Here is a 22,287-nt window from a genome sequence, read left to right as displayed (position 1 = left end):
AGATTACTGACTGCTTTCCTATCAGAATAATGGGTTGCTCTGTTCATAGTATTGACTCCCTTGATTTTTTTATGCAAATCTTCCAAAGCAATAGTTCTGAATCTTTTAAAAATCATATAGCTTTGATTATTTGGTAAAAGTTATAGATCATCTTCCCAGAAACAAGCACAAAGGCCCATGCTTATAAAACCATGCAAATAATTTCAAAGTTAAGCTTAAGGACCCTGCTTTATACCCATTTTCAGCTCTAGCTAAGTTTATTCAAACACTAATATAAATATACTACTTCATTTTTGCCCCAGTGGTATCTGATCTATTACAAAAACCTAACATATTCAATATTTTTCACTTTTCACCTTTTTATTTTCTCAATACACTTATTCATTCATTCATTTATTTTTAATCAAATACTTACTATAATCCTACTACATGCCTGATATTATGTGACAGGCCAAGGATACAAAAGTAAGACTTAATCCTTGACTTCAAATTGCTTACAGCTCTTCAGGAAGATATATATGTAAACAATATATATACAGTATGATAACCGCTATGATAACTAATACAAATGCACAAAAGAATGGAATGGGAAGGTTATGTGGAAGGGGTGACACCAAAGTAATAAAGGGTACAAACTTTCAGTTACAAGATGAATAAGTTCTAGAGATATAATATACAGTATGATGATCATAGTTAATAATACTGTACTATATACTTGAAATTTGCTAAGAGAGTAGATCTTAACTGTTCTCACCACATACACAAAAAGGTAACTATGTGAGGTGACAGATGTATTAATCAATTTGATTGTAGTAAACATTCCACAATGTATACATACATTAAATAATTACATTGTACCCCTTAAAAAAATCACATTGTATGACCTAAATGTATACAATTTTTATTTGTCAATTATACCTTAATAAAGCTGGGGAAATTTTTAAAATTTTTTTAAAAGAATAAACATAAACTGTCAAGGAAGGTTGGTGAGGCGGACAGAGAACATGCAGATTTTAGAATAAGAACATTCCTGCTAGAGAGAGAATATGAGGAATTATTAAATGTCTGAAAAAATAATGGTATCACTCTCAATAACAACATAAACATTCACTCAAAACTAAAAAAACATTAAATTTTTACTTTTCCCTAAAAAAGCACATATTATATGTTTACCTAATTCTTGGATTCTCACCTACTATCCAGAACTGGAACATTACTGTCGCTCTGCACATTATAAATGGCAATGGTGCCATTGTGATAGCCAACTGCTAAAAGATTAGGTGCTCCAATTGAGAAATCCACAGCAGTCACTCCATATGGACTCTGATAAATGCGTTCTGGCCACTGAATAAAAAAATTGTATTACATTTTAAACCTGGTTTTGCAGGCCATAAAAGAGTATAATGGTCGCTGAATGGTGGATTGTCTGGTGACAGGGGAAATGTAAGAAGAGTTAGTCTACATTCAGTTACTCCTCTACCCCTAACTTCTAGTATAGATGAGAACCAAAGGTCAATTAGTCATTTCCTTTACTTTGGTGCATCCTCAGAGTGCAATAATTTTAAGAAATACAGCATGGCCTTCTCCAATAAGTATCATATTTTGTTAATCTTTCAGCAGGATTTGTATGATCATCATAGATCACCTTCTTTAAGAAACAAATAATGGGCTCCAAACAAATTAGCTAGCAATGTTCCTATCTTCCAGTATCTGTTTCAGATGCTTGGATTATCTAGACATTTCTAAACAGTGGATAGAAGAAGCTCCAAAAAACTCTCTAAGGTAATCTTTTCTACAATTCTGTGAAGAGTTTTATTGTTTTGTTTTGTTTAAAGTCTAATCTAAATCCTTTCCCGCTTCTAATAATCTATGTGGAAAAGAAGACAACTTACTGATTATGGATCTTATATCAGTCCTTCCACATGTTTAAAATTGCTTCTTCCTTCCTTTCTTTTACTCTACATAAACCCAGCTTCCTAACAGACTGGGGCTATTTATAAAAGCTCTAATCTTTTTTTTTTTTTTTTCTTTTTTTTTGCCCTCTGACCCTTTTCTAAGTTTTCTACTTCACATTTCAGTTATTAATTAAAACTAATGTAAAGCTGCAAAGTAACATATTGACTACAACTGTTTGACAAAAAACATGATTAATTCTTATTCTTGAAAAATTCATGCTAATAACATGGTCCTATTCATCTATTTCATGTATTCAGGATAGCAGAAATCTATCTTATAAGATGATGATTTATTCATACATTAAGAAACAACCCAGTATTAAATGAAACATAATTTTCAAAGGATTTTCATTTGCAAATTTATTCTTCATTTTGATAAAAAATAATGGTTCAATTCTGGATCATCAGATCTAACAACACATAGTAAATGCTCAATAAATATTTATTAAATGAATTTACCCTACACATCAACAAAAACAAATTTTAATTCTTACACATTTAAACCAAAGAAAATAAGGTCTTCCTTGGTCATTTTTTGACTTTAATTATCACATACAACTAGGTACTTTATGAGAATTATGTCAACATTTAATTGAATAAAAATGGGTTTATTCCTATTTGGTTACCATAGGATTCTTTATTGACCAGCAGCAAGCCAATCCTCTTTTTTGCTCTTTAAATCCAAAGTGCCCATAGCCAACAGCCAAAAGATCCTGAAAACCAGCAAAGTATGTTTAAAATAAGAGAAGATGGCATAAAAATATTGGGAAATATATAAAGATGCATATTAATGAACTGTGTTAAAAACAGCAATAAGACATTTCTATTGAGAAAAAAGTACCAGTCTACCATCTATTTTTACTTTACACCTCCATCTTCCAAAACAAAATAATAATCATCATATTTTCAGACTAATGAATATCTAAAAAGAACCAATTGCTAAGAAGTTCTTTTATATATTGAGATAATCTTCCAAGATTATATTACTACATTATAATGTTTTGCAGGTTTTTGAGAATGACCTAATTATTTCAAATATAAAGACAGGGTGCCATGAACTGAATTGTGTCTCTTTTCTTAAAATTCATGTGTTGCAGTCTTAATCCCCAATATCATTATTTTGAGGATAGGGCTTTTAGGAGGTAACCAGGATTAAATGAGGTCATAAGGGTCATAATCTTAATCCAATAGGATTGGTGGATATAAAAAGAGGAAGAGACACCAGAGCTCTCTCTTTCCACCATGTGAGAGCACAGCAAGAAGGTGGCCATCTGCAAGCCAGGAAGAGAGCCTTCACCCAGAACCAAATCAGCCAGCACCTTGATCCTAAACTTCCTGGACTCCAAAGCTACAAGAAAATACATTTCTGTTTTTTAACCCAGCCAGTCTAGGTATTTTGTTATGGTACCCCAAACTGATTAATAAAGCAGGTCATTTCAAGAAATGCTTATAGACAAAAATTTAATAACTGACCAAACCCAGCCTCTTCTTCGTAATCAGAATATCTTTATCAAAAATATATTATTATATTTTTTGCCACAATCCTATTTTCAAGCCAACATCATGTCTCTATAATTTCCTCTGTCTTAAACTACTCTTCACCACTATTCCTTTTACCCTGACATGGACAAGCTTAATCTCTTCTAGACTCAGCATAGGCACCACTTCCTCTGAGAAGCATTCATGAGCCTCTCTTATGTATTCCCACAGCACTAGCTATTTTCCTTATTAAAGCACATAGAGACCATTATACAGGCAGGGTCTATGTATGACTAAATTGCTACTACAACTCTAGTGCCTTATCAGAGTTCCTGGCACAGAGTGAATGTTCAATAAGTATTTGTAGAATGAATTAATAAATATGATAGATGCTGTTTGTCATATTTTTTAGCTTCACTAAAAATTATTTAACTTTAATCTCAATAGCAATATATTAACTTTTAAAATGCTAGTATATTCAGTTTCTAAAAATGATTTATCTGTCTTTATTACACAGTTATTATTGATTATTAAATCTCACTTATCTAACAAGATGTTTCCAAATATAGTTTTATAAAGACCAATCCATACTAAAACATATTTTATGTTATTAAAAATAATGTGCATAACTTAAATAATGTGTTACCTGGTTTCTATAAAAATGATTACAGAACTTCTGAATTTTAATAACCATAACAACGAGCGTATTTGCACATAGCACCTTATAAGGTGTGGCAGTAAAATAATAAGGCTAATTCTTAAACATACATAGTACAATGCAGTTTAAACAAACAAATTAGTTTTGACCACTTAAAAATACACTGAATGTGCTATGGTGAGCGCTGTGAATTGTGTAAGACTGTTGAATCACAGACCTGTACCTCTGAAACAAATAATACATTATATGTTAAAAAAAAACAAAAAACAAGAAGAAGAAGAAGATTTCAGGAAGGGAAGAATGAAGGGGGGAAAATCGGAGGGGGAGATGAACCATGAGAGACTATGGACTCTGAGAAACAAACTGAGGGTTCTAGAGGGGAGGGGGGGTGGGGAGACGGGTTAGCCTGGTGATGGGTATTAAGAGGGCACGTACTGAATGGAGCACTGGGTGTTATACACAAACAATGAATCATGGAACACTACATCAAAAACTAATGATGTAATGTATGGTGATTAACATAACATAATAAAAAAAATACACTAAATATCCATTCCAAAGATATTGTCATTACACAAAAGGTTTTTGGAATCCCTAACTGAGAATCATGTCTTCAGAAGCAGTTTATAAACCCTAGGAGAAAATAAGTCTCATTACTCTATAATCATCTCTTTTTTTTTTTATTAAAGAGAAGTGGGGGAGGGACAGAAGGGACAGACTCTTTAAAAAGGCTCCATGCCCAGTGTGGAGCCTGACTCGGGGCTCAATCTCACAACCCTGAGATCATGATGTGAGCCAAAATCAAGAGTCAGACACTTAACCAACTGAGCCACCCAGTTGCCCCTATAATCATCTCTTTTTTAAAAGCAAACATACCGTTCCTACCTTGATGATTCATATAATTTGCCTCAAGATGATTTTTAGTGGCAGTGCAGTTAAGAGCAAGAACCCTGGAGCCAGATGTTTGGGTTTGAATTCTAGCTGTTTCACTTACTAGTTGTGTAACTTGGGGCAAGCTATTTATCCTTTTTGTACTTCAGTTTCCTCATCAACATATTGGGTAAAATAGTACCTAACTCAAGAGTTGTTGTGTTAATACAAGTAAAGTGCTGGCAATAGCACCTGGGACATAGTAAGTGCTATTTAAATATTTGCTATTATTGGTAGTAATAGTTAATTTTAGGAATCTCAAAATTATTTTGCACATTTTCAGAGTCACTAGATTAAGTATATACTTCTGAATATGATTACTTTAAGAAAAATATAAATTTTGGTACTCTATGGTAAAATAATCTTCAACAAAGCAGGAAAAAACATCCACTGGAAAAAAGACAGTCTCTTCACTAAATGGTGCTGGGAAAATTGGACAGCTATATACAGAAGAATGAAACTTGACCATTCTCTTACACCATACACAAAGATAAACTCAAAATGGATGAAAGACCTCAATGTGAGACAGGAATCCATCAAAATCCTAGAGGAGAACATAGGCAGTAACCTCTTCGACACAGGCCACAGCAACTTCTTTCAAGACATGTCTCCAAAGGCAAGGGAAACAAAAGCAAAAATGAACTTTTGGGACTTCATCAAGATAAAAAGCTTCTGCACAGCAAAGGAAAGAGTCAACAAAACAGAGGCAACCCACAGAATGGGAGAAGGTATTTGCAAATGACACTACAGATAAAAGGCTAATATCCAAGATCTATAAAGAACTCAAACTCAACACCCAAAAAAAACAAATAATCAAGTCAAAAAATGGGCAGAAGACACAAACAGACACCTCCCTAAAGAAGACATACAAATGGCTAACAGACACATGAAAAAATGTTCATTATCATTAGCCATCAGGGAAATTCAAATCAAAACCACACTGAGATACCACCTTATATCAGTTAGAATGGCAAAAATTGACAAGGCAAGAAACAACAAATGTTGGAGAGGTTGTGGAGAAAGGGGAACCCCCTCACACTGTTGGTGGGAATGCAAGTTGGTACAGCGACTTTGGAAAACAGTGTGGAGGTTCCTCAAAAAGTTAAAAATAGAGCTACCCTATGACCCAGCAATTGCACTACTAGGTATTTACCCCAAAGATACAGATGTAGTGAAAAGAAGGGCCACGTGACCCCAATGTTCATAGCAGCAATGTCCACAATAGCCAAACTGTGGAAAGAGCCGAGATGCCCTTCAACAGATGAATGGATAAAGAAGAAGTGGTCCATATATACAATGGAATATTACTCAGCCATCAGAAAGGATGAATACCCAACTTTTACATCAACATGGATGGGACTGGAGGAGATTATGCTAAGTGAAATAAGTCAAGCAGAGAAAGTCAATTACCATATGATTTCACTTATTTGTGGAACATTAGGTATAGCATAGAGGACATTAGGAGAAGGAAGGGAAAAATGAAGGGGGGAAATCGGAGGGGGAGACGAACCATGAGACACTATGGACCCTGAGAAACAAACTGAGGGTTCTAGAGGGGAGGGGAGTGGGGGGATGGGTTAGCTCGGTGATGGGTATTAAGGAGGGCACGTATTACATGGAGCACTGGGTGTTATACACAAACAATGAATCATGGAACACTACATCAAAAACTAATGATGTAGGGCGCCTGGGTGGCTCAGTTGGTTAAGCGACTGCCTTCGGCTCAGGTCATGATCCTGGAGTCCCTGGATCGAGTCCCGCATCGGGCTCCCTGCTCGGCAGGGAGTCTGCTTCTCCCTCTGACCCTCCCCCCTCTCATGTGCTCTCTCTCATTCTCTCTCTCTCAAATAAATAAATAAATAAAATCTTTAAAAAAAAAAAAACTAATGATGTACTACTGTATGGTGACTAATATAATTAAAAAAATTTTAAAAATTATATAGACTTATTGTTAAAGAAAGTATATTAAAAGCAAAATTAATTAAAAAATTGGGTACATGAGTTTGATATATCTGAAATCGATTATATATTATCTTCTGGTTTAATTTTCAGTATCTGATATGGATTCAGAGAATACCATGTCCCAAGTACATCTCCTAAAATAAAAATATGATGTTTTCATATTAAAGGAGAAAAAAATTATTTTATAACTATTTTTATTTTCCACTTTTTGAAACGTGAACTTGTTGTAAAGGGATGTTAAAACTCTGGCTTATGTCAATTAAAATCCCTTGCCTAAAATCTGAGAAAAAAAAATCTTTGGTAGTACTTGACAGTCACCTTTACATGATAAAGATAGAATTGTTAAAATGTTCAATAACTTACAGGATTTGTTTTATTCCAGGCAAGGCTGCTCACATTAAGACCTTTGGTTAAGTCACAGGAAAAGGACCAAAGTCGTTCCAAATTGGCTGGTATTGTTGACTGTTCTGTACCTATTTCTATTTCTTCTTCCTCTTCCTTCTTAACCTCTTCCTCTGTCTCTTGTTCAAGTTTTTCACCTTCTAAAAAGTCTTCAGGTTCTTCAGGTTCTGGTTCTAAAATTAAATCACAAAAAGAGATTATTGTTCTCTATACCTGCAGGAGGCCCCCAAAGGCTCCAAACAGCATCTCTATCTATGAGACATATCAAGCACCATTGAATCTGCTGGAACATAGGGCCCAAGTGACAGGGCATTCTGAATGACTGCCTGGACCTGTTGTAGAATCCTCTGTTGTTCTGGGCCCCACTCAAAGCTAGCACCTTTTCAGGTCACTCAGTAAATGAGCTGGAGTAATACAGCCAAAGGAGGAATATGTTGCCTCCAAGGAACAAAGAAGTCTACTAGGCATTGTAACTTTTTTTTTGGTTCTAAGAGGGGCCAGATGAAGCAACTTATCCTTCACCTTGGTAGGTATATCTTGATATACCCCATCCCACCAGACCATTGGAAATTTCACTGAGGTGGAAAGCCCCTAAAAATTTTTATCAGATTTATTTCTCACCCTCGGGCATGCAAATGCCTTACCAATAAGTCTACTTCTTGTTCACCAGTTCCAATCAGCATAATATCATCAATGTAATGGACCAGTGTGATATTTTGTTGAAGGAAAAAGTACCTGCAGACTAAATTATGACATAAAGCTGAAGAGTTGATACAACTCTGAGGTAGGGCAGTGAAGGTGTATTGCTGGCCTGGCTAGCTGAAAGCAAATGGTTTCCAGTGGTTTTTATCTACAGGTATTGGGGGAAAAAAGGCATTTTCTGTGTCAATAGTTACATACCAGGTACCAGGGGATGTGTTAATTTGCTCTGGCAATGAAACAACATCTGGAACAGCAACTGCAATTGGAGTCAACACTTGGTTAAGTTTACAATAATCCACCGTTATTTCCCAAGATGCTGTGTTTTCTATGCAGGCAAAATGATGAGTTGAATGGGGGATATGATGGGAGTCAATACTCCTGCATTTTTCAAGTCCTTGATGGTAGCATTAATCTCTACAATCCCTCCAGAAATGTGGTATTGCTTTGGTTTACTATTTTCATAGGTAGAGGCAGGCCTAGTGGCTTCTACTTAGCCATTTCCTACCATAATAGCCCTCACTCCACAGGTCAAGGGTAAAACACAGGGATTCTGCCAGTTGCTAAATATTTCTATTCCAAAGTATACATTCTGAAACAGGGGAAATAACTACAGGATAGGTTCAGTGACCCACTAGACCCACTAGGAGATGGACTTGAGCTAAAATTCCATTGATTACCTGACCTCTCTAAGTCCTTATCTGGCTAATAGACCACAGTGATGTTTTGGGTCTTGTGAAGTTAGTGTCTGTTCAGAGCTAGTGTCCAATAATCCCTGAAATTTCTGATTGTTTCCTTTTCCCCAATGCATATCACCCTGATAAAAGACTATAGGTCCCTCCAGGGAAAGCTGAGAGAAATATTAACAGTATATATTTTCAACAGTATAGTGGGATATCTCCCCTTTATTCAAGGAATTCTGGGTCTGAAAACTGACTCAAATCTAGAAATTGCTTAAAGGGCTATGACTTTGCTTTGGTATTTCAAGTTATACTTCTGCTCACTTGACTCTTCTGTTTATATAGATCATATAAGAATTTAGGAGGAGACCACTTTTTATCGGCTGAACTGTGTCTCCCTAAAATTCATATATTGAAGCTCTAATCCCCAGTACCTTAGAATGTAATGGAGACAAAGGCTTTAAAGAAGTGATTAAGTTAAAACAAGGTCATTACTCTGGGTCCTAATTAAATATGACTGCTATCTTTATAAGAAAAGGAAATTTAGACACATCAAGAGACACAAGGGATGCACATGCACAGAGAAAAAACCATGTAAAGAGACTCCAAGAGGGTAGCCATCTGCAAGCCAAGAAGAGAGGCCTCAGAGGAAACCAACTCTGTTCACACCTCAATTGTGGGCTTCCAGCCTCCAGAATTATGAGAAAGTAAATTTCTGTTGTTTAAGCCACCCAGTTTGTGGTATTTTGTTATGGCAGCCCTATTAAACCAATACAGCACCTACCTATTTCTCTTCTAGGGACATGATGATCAACTAGCCAATGCCATGCGTTTCTGTGAGTCAGACTACTCTGATTTCTGCTAAATCCACCCTAACATCTGATAAATCCACCCTAACATTCCAATCTCCCTAAGCCTTTGGATACCTTTCTCTATAGTGTCCCAAAGTAGTTCCGACATTTCAACTTCATTTAGTGGAAACCACATTTTGATCTAATATTAGCAAACAAGAAGAAAGAAGGAAGGAAGGAAGGAAGGAAGGAAGGAAGGAAGGAAGGAAGGAAGGAAGGAAGGAGAGAGAAAAATACTGCAGCATTTTTTAATTGTGAGAAAATTCATTGATATGCATAGATTTTAGCTGTATAGTTTAATGAGTTTTGATAAATAGACACACCAATGTAACCAACACACCAGTCAAGATAGAAAACATATCCATCAACCAAAAAAGTTTCCTCATGCTACTTTCCAGTTAAGCTCAACCCACCACAGCCAAGCACTGGTTTGATTTCTATCACCTCAGATTAGTTTTGTTTGTGATAACATATCACATAAATGGGTTTGTTGGTATGTATTCTTTTGTGTCTGGCTTCTTTCACTCAACAATGTTTTTGAGATCCATCAAGGTTATTATGTATGTAAGTAGTTCATTTTTATTGCTGAGTTGTGCTCCATCATTTGTTTGTGCATTGACCTGTTGATGGATATCTGGGCTGTTTCCCAGTTTGGGGCTATTATGAATATAGTTGCTATGAGCATTCTTACATAAGTGTTTTTTGCAGACATATGTTTTCTTTTCTTGGGTGAATACCCAGGGACAGGATTATTGGATGATTGGGTGGATCTCTACTTAACATTTTAAGAAACTTCCCAGCAGACTTCCAACATGGTTGTACAATTTTATACTCCCGCAACAATATATAAAAAACCCAGTTACTCCATATTCTTGCTTGGTGTTGTCAGTCTTTTTAATTTTAGCCATCCCAACTAGTGTATAGTGGCATTTTGCTATGGTTTCAACTTGCATTTCCTTGACAACAAATTATGTTTAGTACTTTTTAAGGTGTCTATTGATCATTCATGTATATTTTTAGTGAAATTTCTGTTCAAATCTTTTGCCTACTTTTTATTAGACTGTCTATATTTTTTATAGGCTGTATGTGTCTTTTACATATTCCTAATTTATGTCTTTGGACAGATGTATATTGTAAACACATTCTTCTAGACTGTTACTTGCATTTTTTTTTCCTTAACAGTGTTATTCAAAGAGCAGACATTTTAACTACTGTGAAAGCCTTATCAATTTTTTTCTTTCATGTCTTGGGATTTTTATGTATTAAATAATCTTTTCTTATGCTAAGATCACAAACATTTTCTCTTTTGTCTTCTTCTAGAACTTTTTAGTTTTAATTTTATATTTAAATCTATAGCCCATTCTGAGTTAATTTATATGTATGATATTACATGGGGGTTGAGATTCATTTTTTCCCCTCATATGGATGTCCAATAGTTTCAGCACCATTTATGAAAAGATCAGTCTTTTTAAATTAATTCACCTTGGCATATTTGTCAAAATCAAGTGACTATATAGGTCTGTGTTTATTTCTGGACTCACACACTATTCTATCCCAGCCATCTGTATGTCTGCCCTTTGACAAATACCACATTTCCTACCTTACTGTAGCTTTATAGCAAATTGCTTGTGATCAGATAGGGTAAGTCCTTTGATTTTATTCTTCTGTTTCAAAATTGAATTTGTTGTTGTAATGTATGGGGATTAACATAACAATAAAAAAATTTAAAAAAAATTGAATTTGTTATTCCAGTTCGTTTGCTTTGCCATATAAAATTTGTGATCATTTTGACAATTTAATTATCTTTAAGAAAATATTTAAAAAATTTTAAATAGTAAGAAATGTCTCTTACTTTCACTCACATTTTCCAATTCTAGCACTCCATTAGTTTGTGTAGATCCTAATTTCTGTTATTATTTTTTATCAGTCTGAAGGACTTCCTTTAACATTTCTTGCAATGCTTGTCTGCTGGCAATGAATTCTCTAAGCTTTTGTTTGTCGGAACATGTTTTTATTTCACCTCGATTTCTGGATATTTTCTCTAGGTGTAGAATTTTTTAGCACAGTAAAAATGTCATTGCATTGTCTTCTGGCTTCTGATGAGAAATAAGGTCATTATTAGCTTTCTTCCCCAAATGTCATGTATTTTCTCTGGCAACTTTTAAGATTTTTTGACATATTACTTATGATGTGCCTCAATGTGGTTTTCATTGTGTTTATCTTGTTTAGGTTTCATTGACCTTCTTATAATTGTTTTAAGATTTTTTTCAAGTATGGAAAATTTTTAGCTACCCTTTCTTCAAATATTTTTCTGCTTCTCCTCCTCTCTTTTCCACTACTACAATCCCAATTTCATGTATGTTAAGTCATATGACCTGTGACACAGGTCACTGAGGCTCTTTTTTCTTTTTTTTTTTTTAAGCCTTATTTCTCTCTGTACTTCAGTTTGGAATGTTCCTATTGCTTTGTCTTTAAGCTCACTGATACTGATCTTCTGCAGTTTTTAGTATTCTGATAAGACCATCCAGTGAACTTTTCATTTCAAGTATTATATTTTTCAATTCTAGAAGTTCCATTTGGTTCTGTATGTAGCTTTCATTATATTCTTATTTCCCTTTAAATCCTTAAGTATATGTTAATATCTTTTTCTTTAACAGACTTTTTTAGAGAAGTTTTAGGTTCACAGAAAAATTGAACTTAAAGTAGAGAGAGTTCCTCTACACTCAAACCCAGATATATGCACAGCCTCCCTCAGAATCATCATCCTACACCAGTGATACATTTGTTATAATCAGTGAACCCACAATGACAAATCATTATCACCCAAACTCCATAGTTTACATTAGGGTTCACTCCTGCTGTGCACATTCTAAGCATTTGTACAAAGGTACAATGACATGTACTCACCATTATAGTATCATAGAGAATAGTTTCACTGCTCTAAAAATCTTATGTGCTCTGCCTATTCATTCCTCCCAGCCCTCAATTCCCTGGCAACCAATGATCTTTTTACTGTCTCCATATTTTTGTCTTTTCCAGAATGTCATACATTTGGAACCATACCATATAATTGCCTTTTTAGACTGGCTTCTTTCATTTAGTAATATGCATTTAAGTTTTCTCCCCATCCATTCATGGCTTGAAAATTTATTTCTTTTTTGTGCTGAATAATATTGTATTGTCCGGATATGCCATGATTTATTTATCCATTCATCTACTGAAGGAGATCTTGGTTACTTCCAAGTTTTGGCAATTATCAATAAAACTGCTATAACCATTTGTGTGCAGGTTTTTGTAAGTATATAAGTACTCAACCACATTGGGTAAATACTAAGGAGTATGATTATGGACCATATGGTAACAGTATGTTTAGTTTTGTAAGAAACTGCCAAATTGTCTTCCAAAGTGGCTGAACCATTCATTGTGCAATCCCACAAGCATTGAATGAGAGTTCTTGTTCCATATCTTTGCCAGTATTGGTGGTGTCAGTGTTTTGGATTTTCATCATTCTAGTAGGTGTGTAGTGGTATCTCATTGTTGTTTTAGTTTACAATTCCCTAATGAGATATGATGTTGAGCATCTTTTTATATGCTCATTTGCCATGTGTATATTTTTTTGGGGGGGGAAGTGTCTGTTAAGGTCTTTTGCCCATTTTTTGATCATGTTGTTTTTTATTATTGAGTTTTAAGAAATACTTGTATATTTTGGATGAGTCCTTTAACAGGTATGTCTTTTGCAAATATTTTCTCCAGTCTGTGACTTAACTTCTCATTCTCCTAACAATGCCTTTTACAGAGGAGAAGTTTATCATGCCTTTGGTGTTAAATCTCCAAAGTCATTGCCATACTCTAAGATCATTTAGATTTTCTCCTATGTTGACTTCTAGGAGTTCTGTAGTTTTGCATCTTACATTGAAGTCTATGACCTATTTTGGGTTAATTTTTGTGAATAATATAAGGTCCGTGTCTGGATTCTTTATTTTGTATGTAAATGACCAGTTGCTTCAGTACCATTGGTTGAAAAGACTACCTTTTCTCCATTGTATTGCCTTTCCTCTTTTGCCAAAGATCAGTTGACTATAATTATGTGGATCTATTTTGGGGCTCTCTATTCTGTTCTGCTGATCTATGTGTCTATTCTTTTGCAGGTACCACACTGCCTTGACTACTATAGCCTTTAAAAGTCTTGAAGTCAGGTAGTGTGGGTCCTCCAGCTTTGTTCTTCTCCTTCAATATTGTGTTGGCCACCCTGGGTATCCTAGACAAAATTCAACACCCATTTATCTTTAAAAATGTTTAGAAAACTAGAAAGAGAGGGAAATTTCCTCAAACCAACAAAAGGTATCTACAAAAAATTACACCTAACATCATATTTAATGACAAAATATTGAATACTTTTCCTTAAGTTTAGGAACAAGACAAAGATATTTGCAATCTTGGGGCAGGCAAAGATATCTTAGAGAAGACATGGAAAACATTAACTACAAAAGAAAAAACTGATAGGTACAACTTCATTAAAATTAAAAACTTCTGCTATCAAAAGAAAAATATATTGGTAAGTCATTGACTTAGACTTAATAGTTGTAATACATGTATTTTTCAAAGAGCTTGTTCCAGGATATATAAAAATAAGCTCCTACAACTTGATTTTTAGAAAGAAAAGGTAATTCAGTAAAATGGCAAAGGACTTGACCAAACATTACATAAAAGAAGAAATATGAGTGACCAAAAAAAGCATATGAATAAGTATTCAACATGATTAGTCTTTAGGACAACATTAAAAGGACTGCCAACATCAGCTGTTATCAAGAATGTAGAGCAACTGGTAATCTTGTACATTGCTTGTGGCAGTGTAAGATGGGACAAGTACTTTGGAAAGGTATTTTGCAATTTCTAAAAAAGTTAAACAAATGCATCTTTCCAATGACTCAAGATTCCACTTCTAGGTTTTTCCCAAGAGAAATTAAAACATATGCCCACAAAAAGACACAAAAATGACCATAGCAGCTTTATCATAAAAACCCCAAACTGGAAACAGTCTGGGTGTCCATCAACAGGTGGAATGAATATTCAAATAATTATGATATATTCATAAAATGGAACAGTACTCAGGGAAAAAAATGAACCACTTATCATACATCAGCCTTGATGAATCTCAAAAACACTGTTGAGTGAAAGAAGCCAGACACAAAAGAATACAAGTGGCCCTGGAACAACACAGGTTTGAACTGCATGGGTCCACTTATATGTAGGATTTTTTTTAAAGAGTTAACAGCAAAAGCCACAGGCATTTATTTACAACTGTCCACCCCACTCTCCAAAGATGGAATGGAAGGCAACTGGCACAGAGGCAGCACTTGCTACCTGAGTGCCTGGGGAGCATACTGAGGGAAGGTCTGCAGGTCGCCATAAGTGAGGATAGGGTGGCCAGGTGGTGCGTCAAGGGCTAGCAAGCAGAAAGTTGAGCTACAGCAGAACACACCCAGAGGGCAGTGATGGCATTGTGCAGGGAGCCCCATGTCCCCCAGAGTCCTCCACCCACTGGCCTCCAGAGTTGGCTTCAGGGGAGCCAGGGGCCTTGGTCCTGTTGCAGGCCTAGTGCAGATTCTGGTGGCTGTGTCTGTAATCTGTAACTAGCGCAGGCTTCAGGTCAGAATTAAACAAAAGCCTTATCTGTATTACCAGAAACCCCAGCATTATGAAATCTATTTGGGAACTGGCTGTCCTGTAGCTGGAGGGATGTTGGATTTCTTTGAGTTCCTTTATCCTCTCTCTTCTTGTGGAATCAGAGTCGAAGAGCGCCCATGGGGTACTCTCATCGAAAATTCAATCACTTATGTGCCGGCAAATTTAAATATGCATGACTGGTTACCTCCCAATATCCTGCTATATTCAAAGAAAGTCTGTATTCACCTTTGTGCAAAAAGAGAAAAAGAATAACAGTAGTAAACGTGGGCAACAGCCCAAGGGCCAGTGGGACAGGAAAAGTCAACATCACCTCAAATGGAAAATGTGGGGACTCATCCACAAGTGTCTTTTGGGGCAGGAATCAACCTATATATTCTGGATGGTGAGGCAACCTTGCTGACCTTGGCATGGTGACTGAGGATTGCACTGCCTAGTAGAAGCTGGACTGGTGCCCATGGATGTCATCTTTTACCAATTCATAAATGATATTTTTAAATGAAGAACTTGCTCCAATGTCTATATTAATGAACTCTTTAGGTAGGGGGGAAAGGAGCTTCCCTAGATTTTAAATTTGTAATAAAGGCATTTTATTTTTTTATTTTTTAAAGATTTTATTTATTTGACAGAGAGAGATACAGCTAGAGAGGGAACACAAGCAGGGGGAGTGGCAGAGGGAGAGGGAGAAGCAGGCTTCCTGCTGAGCAGGGAGCCCGATGCGGGGCTCAATCCCAGGGGCCTGGGATCATGACCTGAGCCAAAGGCAGACGCTTAACAATTGAGCCACCCAGGCGCCCTAATAAAGGCATTTTAAAAAGAAAAAAAGAGAGAGAGAGAAGTGTACTCCTGTTTGGCTGCAGCTGAAATGGCCACCTCAGGTGGTACACCTGGTATACAATTCCAGGCAGTGGTAAAGCTCTATTGTGCCTCTAGACTGCTTTTACCACCCACGGGCCCACCCAGCAGCTGCTGTTGTTGAGCCGAGGCCACCAGACTGCAGAAGTTTGTCATTCTGGGACCAGCCCTTCCCGCTGCCCCTGGCCCAGGCTAGTGTATGTACAAAACTGTAAACGTATTTTCTTTTCCTTATGATTTTCTTAATAACATTTTCTTTTCTCTAGGTTGCTTTATTGTAAGAATATAGTACATAATACATATAACCTACAAAATGTGTGTTAACTGTTTATGCTCTTGGTAAGGCTTCTGGTCAATAGTAGGCTGTTAGTAGATAAGTTTTGGGGGAATCAAAAGTTATACTTGGAGTTTCAACTGTGCCATCATCATCCCTAAGCCTGCCTTGTTCAGGGATCAACTGTACTTACTATATGAGCCCACTTACATGATATACCAAAACAATTAATCTATGATGAGAAATACCAGATTAAATGCCTGTTTATGGGGGGTAAGGTTTAACTGGAAAATAGCACAAGGAAAATCTTAGGATTTGTAATTTATTCTAGGCAATGGGAAGTTACTGAAGATTTTTTAACAGTTAAGTGCCACCATGTTCAAAGCCATGTATAGGATACATCAGCACACCAGGATAGTAGAGTGGAAAGAGAACTGGAATGAGATAAAAAGAACTTGTTTGAATGCCTAGCTTTGTCATAGACTCTAAACTTGGAAAGTTTCTATGTGCTTCCTCTTCTTCATTCAAAAATTGAAAGGTTGAGTTAATCTCTAAAATCTTTCAAAATATTCTGTGAACATATGAGATGGAATTTGTAGCAATAAGAACAGGAAGAATGCCCTTGCAATAAAATTAAGGAAAGGGAATAAGCACCAGAACCTGGAAGGTGTCAATGGCAATGGAGAGGGGCTTTAAATATGAGAAAATAATTCAATGCAGGGGCAAGAGAGAGAAAACAGTCACAGAAGCTTATGAAGATTTTAATCTAAGGGACTACCTCTTTTTGTGGGCTCTGTAGTTTGAACTCTAGTGTTACTTGGATGTTTAATGTTAAAAGCTGTATAAATGTGTCTTGATAAGTGATAACCCAGCCTGGAGGTTACATTTAGAAATAATAACTCCATTTAATTCTTTTAATTATTTGAGCTTATCAAAATGTGATTTTTTTAAAAGATTTATTTATTTGTCAGAGAGAGAGAGCGTGCTTGAGTACAAGCAGAGGGAGAAGCAGGCAGAGGGAGAAGCAGGCTTCCTGCTGAACAAGGAGCCCGATGTGGGACTTGATCCCAGGACCCTGGGATCATGAGCCGAAGACAGACACTTAACTGCCTGAGCCACCCGGGCATTCCCAAATGTGATTTTTAAAAATACCTTTTAAAATAGGAAGCTGACGATAAGCTGCAAGTTTAGGCTGAAATAAATTTTCCATTAGAACTCGTTCCATAAAAAATAAATCCTGACGAAACTTGTCAGATTTCATTATTGACTCTGAGTGATCTTCTTCATCATCATGGATTTTAGTCAGAATTACATTTTCTATATCCATTAAAGAACTAGCTTCACTATCTGTAAAATACAAACATGGTGCAATGATAAAATAATTTAAATATTATTAGATGATTCATGTATTCTAAGTATTATAAAAATCACATTTTGTCAGTACTATTTGTTCTCTTCCAATATTCAACAACTTCAATAGACACTTATTGAATATCTTTTATGTACCAAGCACATGGAAGATTTACATATATTATCTCATTTTGGAATTCTTAACCACTCAAAAATGTACTGTTTATCAGAAGGTAAGCAATGATAACCTCATTATCAAGCAATGATATAGGTAATTTATATCTCTGTACATTGTTATTCAAATTGAAATAAGATTATTAGTCTTCAGATAGAGGTCTGATCTGATTATTGTTTTTTAGGATTGCTACACCACTGTGTTAATTTTTTTTTTAATGCTAAAATAAGCTACCAAAAACTTAAGTGGATTAAAACCATGCACATTTATTATTTTGGAGTTTAGTAGGTTAGAGGTCTGACCCAGGTCTCACTGGGCTAAAACCAAAAAGTTAATTAGGATTATGTTCCTTTCTGGAGGCTCTAGAGAATTCATTTCCTTATTTTTTTCAACTTCTGGGGGCCACCCACACCCTTCTTGAAAGGCAACATCATCACATCTCTCCAACCTTCTTCTGTTATTACATCTCTCTATGACCACAGCTCAGAAAGGTCTCTACTTTTAAGTACCCGTATGTTTAGATTGGGTTCTCCCATTCTACTAACAGAAACTACAACAAAGGGTCTTGGCCACATTTTCCCCTCATTCTTTCTGCCTCCCGACCAACCCTGGCGCTTCTCTGTGTAGCGCACAGCATACAATGTCCCCTCCTCTTGAGATCTGTGAGTATAACAAGCTATCTTTTCAATGGCAGTAGTGTCCTAATCTGTTGGCCTTGCCATATGCCTAAATAATAATAAAATACACATTAAAAAAAAATCATCTACAAGAAACCCAATTTAAATGTAAAGACACAGATAGATTAAAGGTAAAGAGATAGAGCAATATATACTGTTAACACTAATCAAAAGAAGATGGAGTAGCTATATTTAATTTCAGACAAAGTAGACTTCAGAGCAAGGAAAATTAACAGAAATAAAGAGGAGAATTGCATAATAATAAAGAAGTCAATTCTCAAAGAAGACATAGCAATCCTAATCATTTATACAGTGGAAAACAAGACTACAAAATATTTAAGGCAAAAACTGATAGAACTGCAAGGAGAATCAGACACATCCACTGTTATAATTAGAGACTAACACTATTTATTTTATTTTATTTTTTAAGATTTTATTTATTTAAGAGAGAGAGAGTATGAGCAGGGGGAAGGGCAGAGGGAGAAGCAAGACTCCCTGCTGAGCAGGGACCACCCCCCGCCCCCAATGTGGGACTTGATCCCAGGACTCCAAGATCATGACCCAAGCTGAAGGCAAACGCTCAACTGACTGAGCCACCCAGGCATCCCAAACACTATTTTAATAGAATACATATTTTTCTCAAGCTCACTTGGAATGCTCGCCAAGCTAGACCACATTCTGGGCCACAAAGCACATTTCAACATATTTAAAAGAATAGAAATCATACAAAATATGCTCTCAGACCACAATGGAATTAAACTAGAATTCAACAAAAAGATAGCTGGATAATCCCAAAATATTTGGAAATTAAAAAAAAAAAAAATAGGTCATTGTTTGTTATATGCAAACAATGAATCATGGAACACTACATCAAAAACTAATGATGTAATGTATGGTGATTAACATAACATAATAATAAAAAAATTAAAATAAAATAAAATATAGAATATCATTCTGCTTTCAAAAAAAAATAGGTCAGAGAAGAAGTCTCAAATGAAATTTTAAAATATTTAAACTAAATTAAAATAAAAATATAACTTATCAAAATGTGTGAGATGCAGCAAAAAGAATGCTTAGGGGGAAATTTACAGCATTGAATGCATATATTAGAAAAGAAGAACGATCTAAAAATTAGTAATCTAAGCTTCCATCTCAGGGCACTAGAGTCAGAAGAGCAACATAAGCCTAAAGCTAGCAGGAAACAAATATATATATATAAATTAAAGCATAAATCAGTGAAATTGAAAACAGGAAATCATCAGAAACAATGAAATTAAAAGTTGTTTCTTTGAAAAGATCAATAAAATTCATAATCATCAGCCACGTTAACCAAGAAAAAAAATAGAACATATAAATTGCCAGTATGATCAATAATAGAGGTGTCATCACTACTGACCCCATAGACCAAAGGAATAACAAGGAAAAACTGTGCATAACTCTATGTCCACAGATTTGATTACTTAGGTGAAATGGAACAATTCCTTGAAAGACATAAACTGCCAAAACTCACACAAAGTGAAATAGATCATCTGAATAGGCCTATCTCTATTAAAGAAATTGAATCAATAATTAGTAAATTTCCAAAATCGAAAATAGGCCCAGATGGTTTTACTGGTGAATTATATCAAACATTTAAGACATGTTCATACAATCTATTTCAAAAAATAAGTAGGCGGAACACTTCCCAATTCATTTTATTAGGCTGGCATTATTCTAACACCAAAACGAGATGAAGACATTACAAAAAAGGAGAATTACAGAACAATATTGCTTATGAAAACAACACAAAAATCCTCAACAAAATACTAGCAAATCAAATCTAAGAGTGTATAAGAAGAATTATATACTCCAACAAAGTAGGGTTGGTTCCAGGTATGCAAAGTTAGTACAACACATAAAATCAATTAATGTAACCCATCCCATCAATAGGCTAAAGAAGGAAAATCACATTAGATTCAGAAAACTCTTTAGACAAAATCTAACACCCATTATGATAAAAAGTCCCAGGAAACTGGAGCACCTGGGTGACTCAGTTGATTAGGCATCTGATTCCATTTAGGCTCTGGTTGTGATCTCGGGGTCATTATCTCAAGGTCCCCAGATTGAGCCCCGAGTCAGGCTCTGTGCTCAATAGGGTGTCTGCCTCTCTCCCTCTCCCTCTGCCTCTCCCCCTACTCACATGCATGCTCTCCCTCTCTCTCTCTCTCTAAAATAAATAAATCAAGTTTAAAAAAAAAAACCCAAACTCCCAGGAAACTAAGAATAGAAGTGAATTTCCTCAACTTGATTTTTAAAAAATCTATGAAAAACCTGCAACGAACATATTTAATGGTGAAAACCTGAAAATTTCCCCACTAAGGTAAGGAACAAGGTTAGGATGTCCCCTCTTACCACCTTTATTCAACATCATACTAGATGTCCTAGCTAATATAATAATTCAAAGAAAAGAAATAAAAGTTATACAAATTGGAAGGAAAAAAACTGTAGATGACATAGTTGTTTATGTAGAAAATCCCCCAAAAAACTGCCAAAAAAATAAAATTCTCCAACTAATAAGCAATTATAGCAAGGTCACAATATACAAGATTAATATACAAAAGTCAATGGCTTTCCTCTAATGAATAATTAGAAATTGAAATAAAAATCATACTACTATTCATATTAGCACTAAAAGTTAAATGCTTAAGATATAAATCTAACAAAACATGTACAAGATCTACATAAGGAAACTACAATACTCTTATGAAAGAAATGAAAGAAGACCCAAACAAATAAATTTTCATGGATAGGAAGTCTCCATATTGTTAAGAAGCTAATGCTTTCCAATTTGATCTATAGATTCAATGCAATCCCAATCAAAATCCCACCAAGTTATTTTATGGATGTTGACAGACTGATTCTCAACTTTATATGGAGAGTCAAAAGACCAAGAATAGCTGACACAATACTGAAGAAGAACAAAAGATTGACACTACCCAATTTTAAGAATTACTATAAAGGTCCAGTTAACAAAGACAATGTGATATTGGTGAAAGAATGGACAAATTGATCAGTGGAACAGAATAGAGAGCTCAGAAATAGACCCACACAAATACAGTCAACTGATATTTGACAAAGGAGCAAGAAAATTCAAGAAAGTCTTTTCAACAAATGAACTGGACATCCATATGTCAAAAAAATGTAGACATAGAATTTATGACTTTCACAAAAATTAACTGAAATGAATCTTAGACCTAAATATAAAATGCAAAACTATAAATTTTTGTAAGACAACATAGGAGAAAATCTAGGTGGCCTTGGTTTGGTGATAAATTTTTGGATACAATACCAAAAACACAATCTGAAAGAGAAAAAAATGTTAAATTGGACTTTATTAAAATTGAAAATTTCTAGTTTGTGAAGGATTGTTAAGAAAATGAAAAGACAAGTCCCAAACTGGGAGAAAATTTTGCAAAATATTTACCTGAAAAAGGACTTACTTTATAATTCAAAAACCTCAACAATAAGAAAATAAACAGCCCAATTTTAAACATGACAAAAAATTCAAATAGATACTTCAGCAAAGAAGATCCACATATGCCAGTAAATATATGAAAAAGTGTTCAACATCACATGTCATTAAGGATTTGCAAATTAAAACAATAATGAGATACCA

General features: G+C 35.2%; 1 protein-coding gene across 2 annotated transcripts in view; it reads right to left on the bottom strand.

Annotated features, from left to right (window-relative positions):
* Positions 1-22,287, bottom strand: part of DNAI4 (dynein axonemal intermediate chain 4) — an 88,947-nt gene that overhangs the window by 17,857 nt on the left and 48,803 nt on the right. The window contains exons 8-11 of one of the 2 annotated variants that reach the window (XM_036077677.2): positions 17,583-17,777; positions 7,348-7,559; positions 2,582-2,668; positions 1,193-1,344 (exon numbers count right to left, since the gene is read on the bottom strand). In XM_036077677.2, coding sequence (XP_035933570.1) covers positions 1,193-1,344; positions 2,582-2,668; positions 7,348-7,559; positions 17,583-17,777 — 646 coding nt within the window. The remainder of the gene's footprint in view (positions 1-1,192; positions 1,345-2,581; positions 2,669-7,347; positions 7,560-17,582; positions 17,778-22,287) is intronic. The other variant, XM_036077678.2, reaches the window with a different exon arrangement.

Source organism: Halichoerus grypus, chromosome 5, assembly GCF_964656455.1.
Source record: "Halichoerus grypus chromosome 5, mHalGry1.hap1.1, whole genome shotgun sequence".
Classification (NCBI taxonomy): Eukaryota; Metazoa; Chordata; class Mammalia; order Carnivora; family Phocidae; genus Halichoerus; species Halichoerus grypus.
This window is presented reverse-complemented; position numbering and strand designations above follow the sequence as displayed.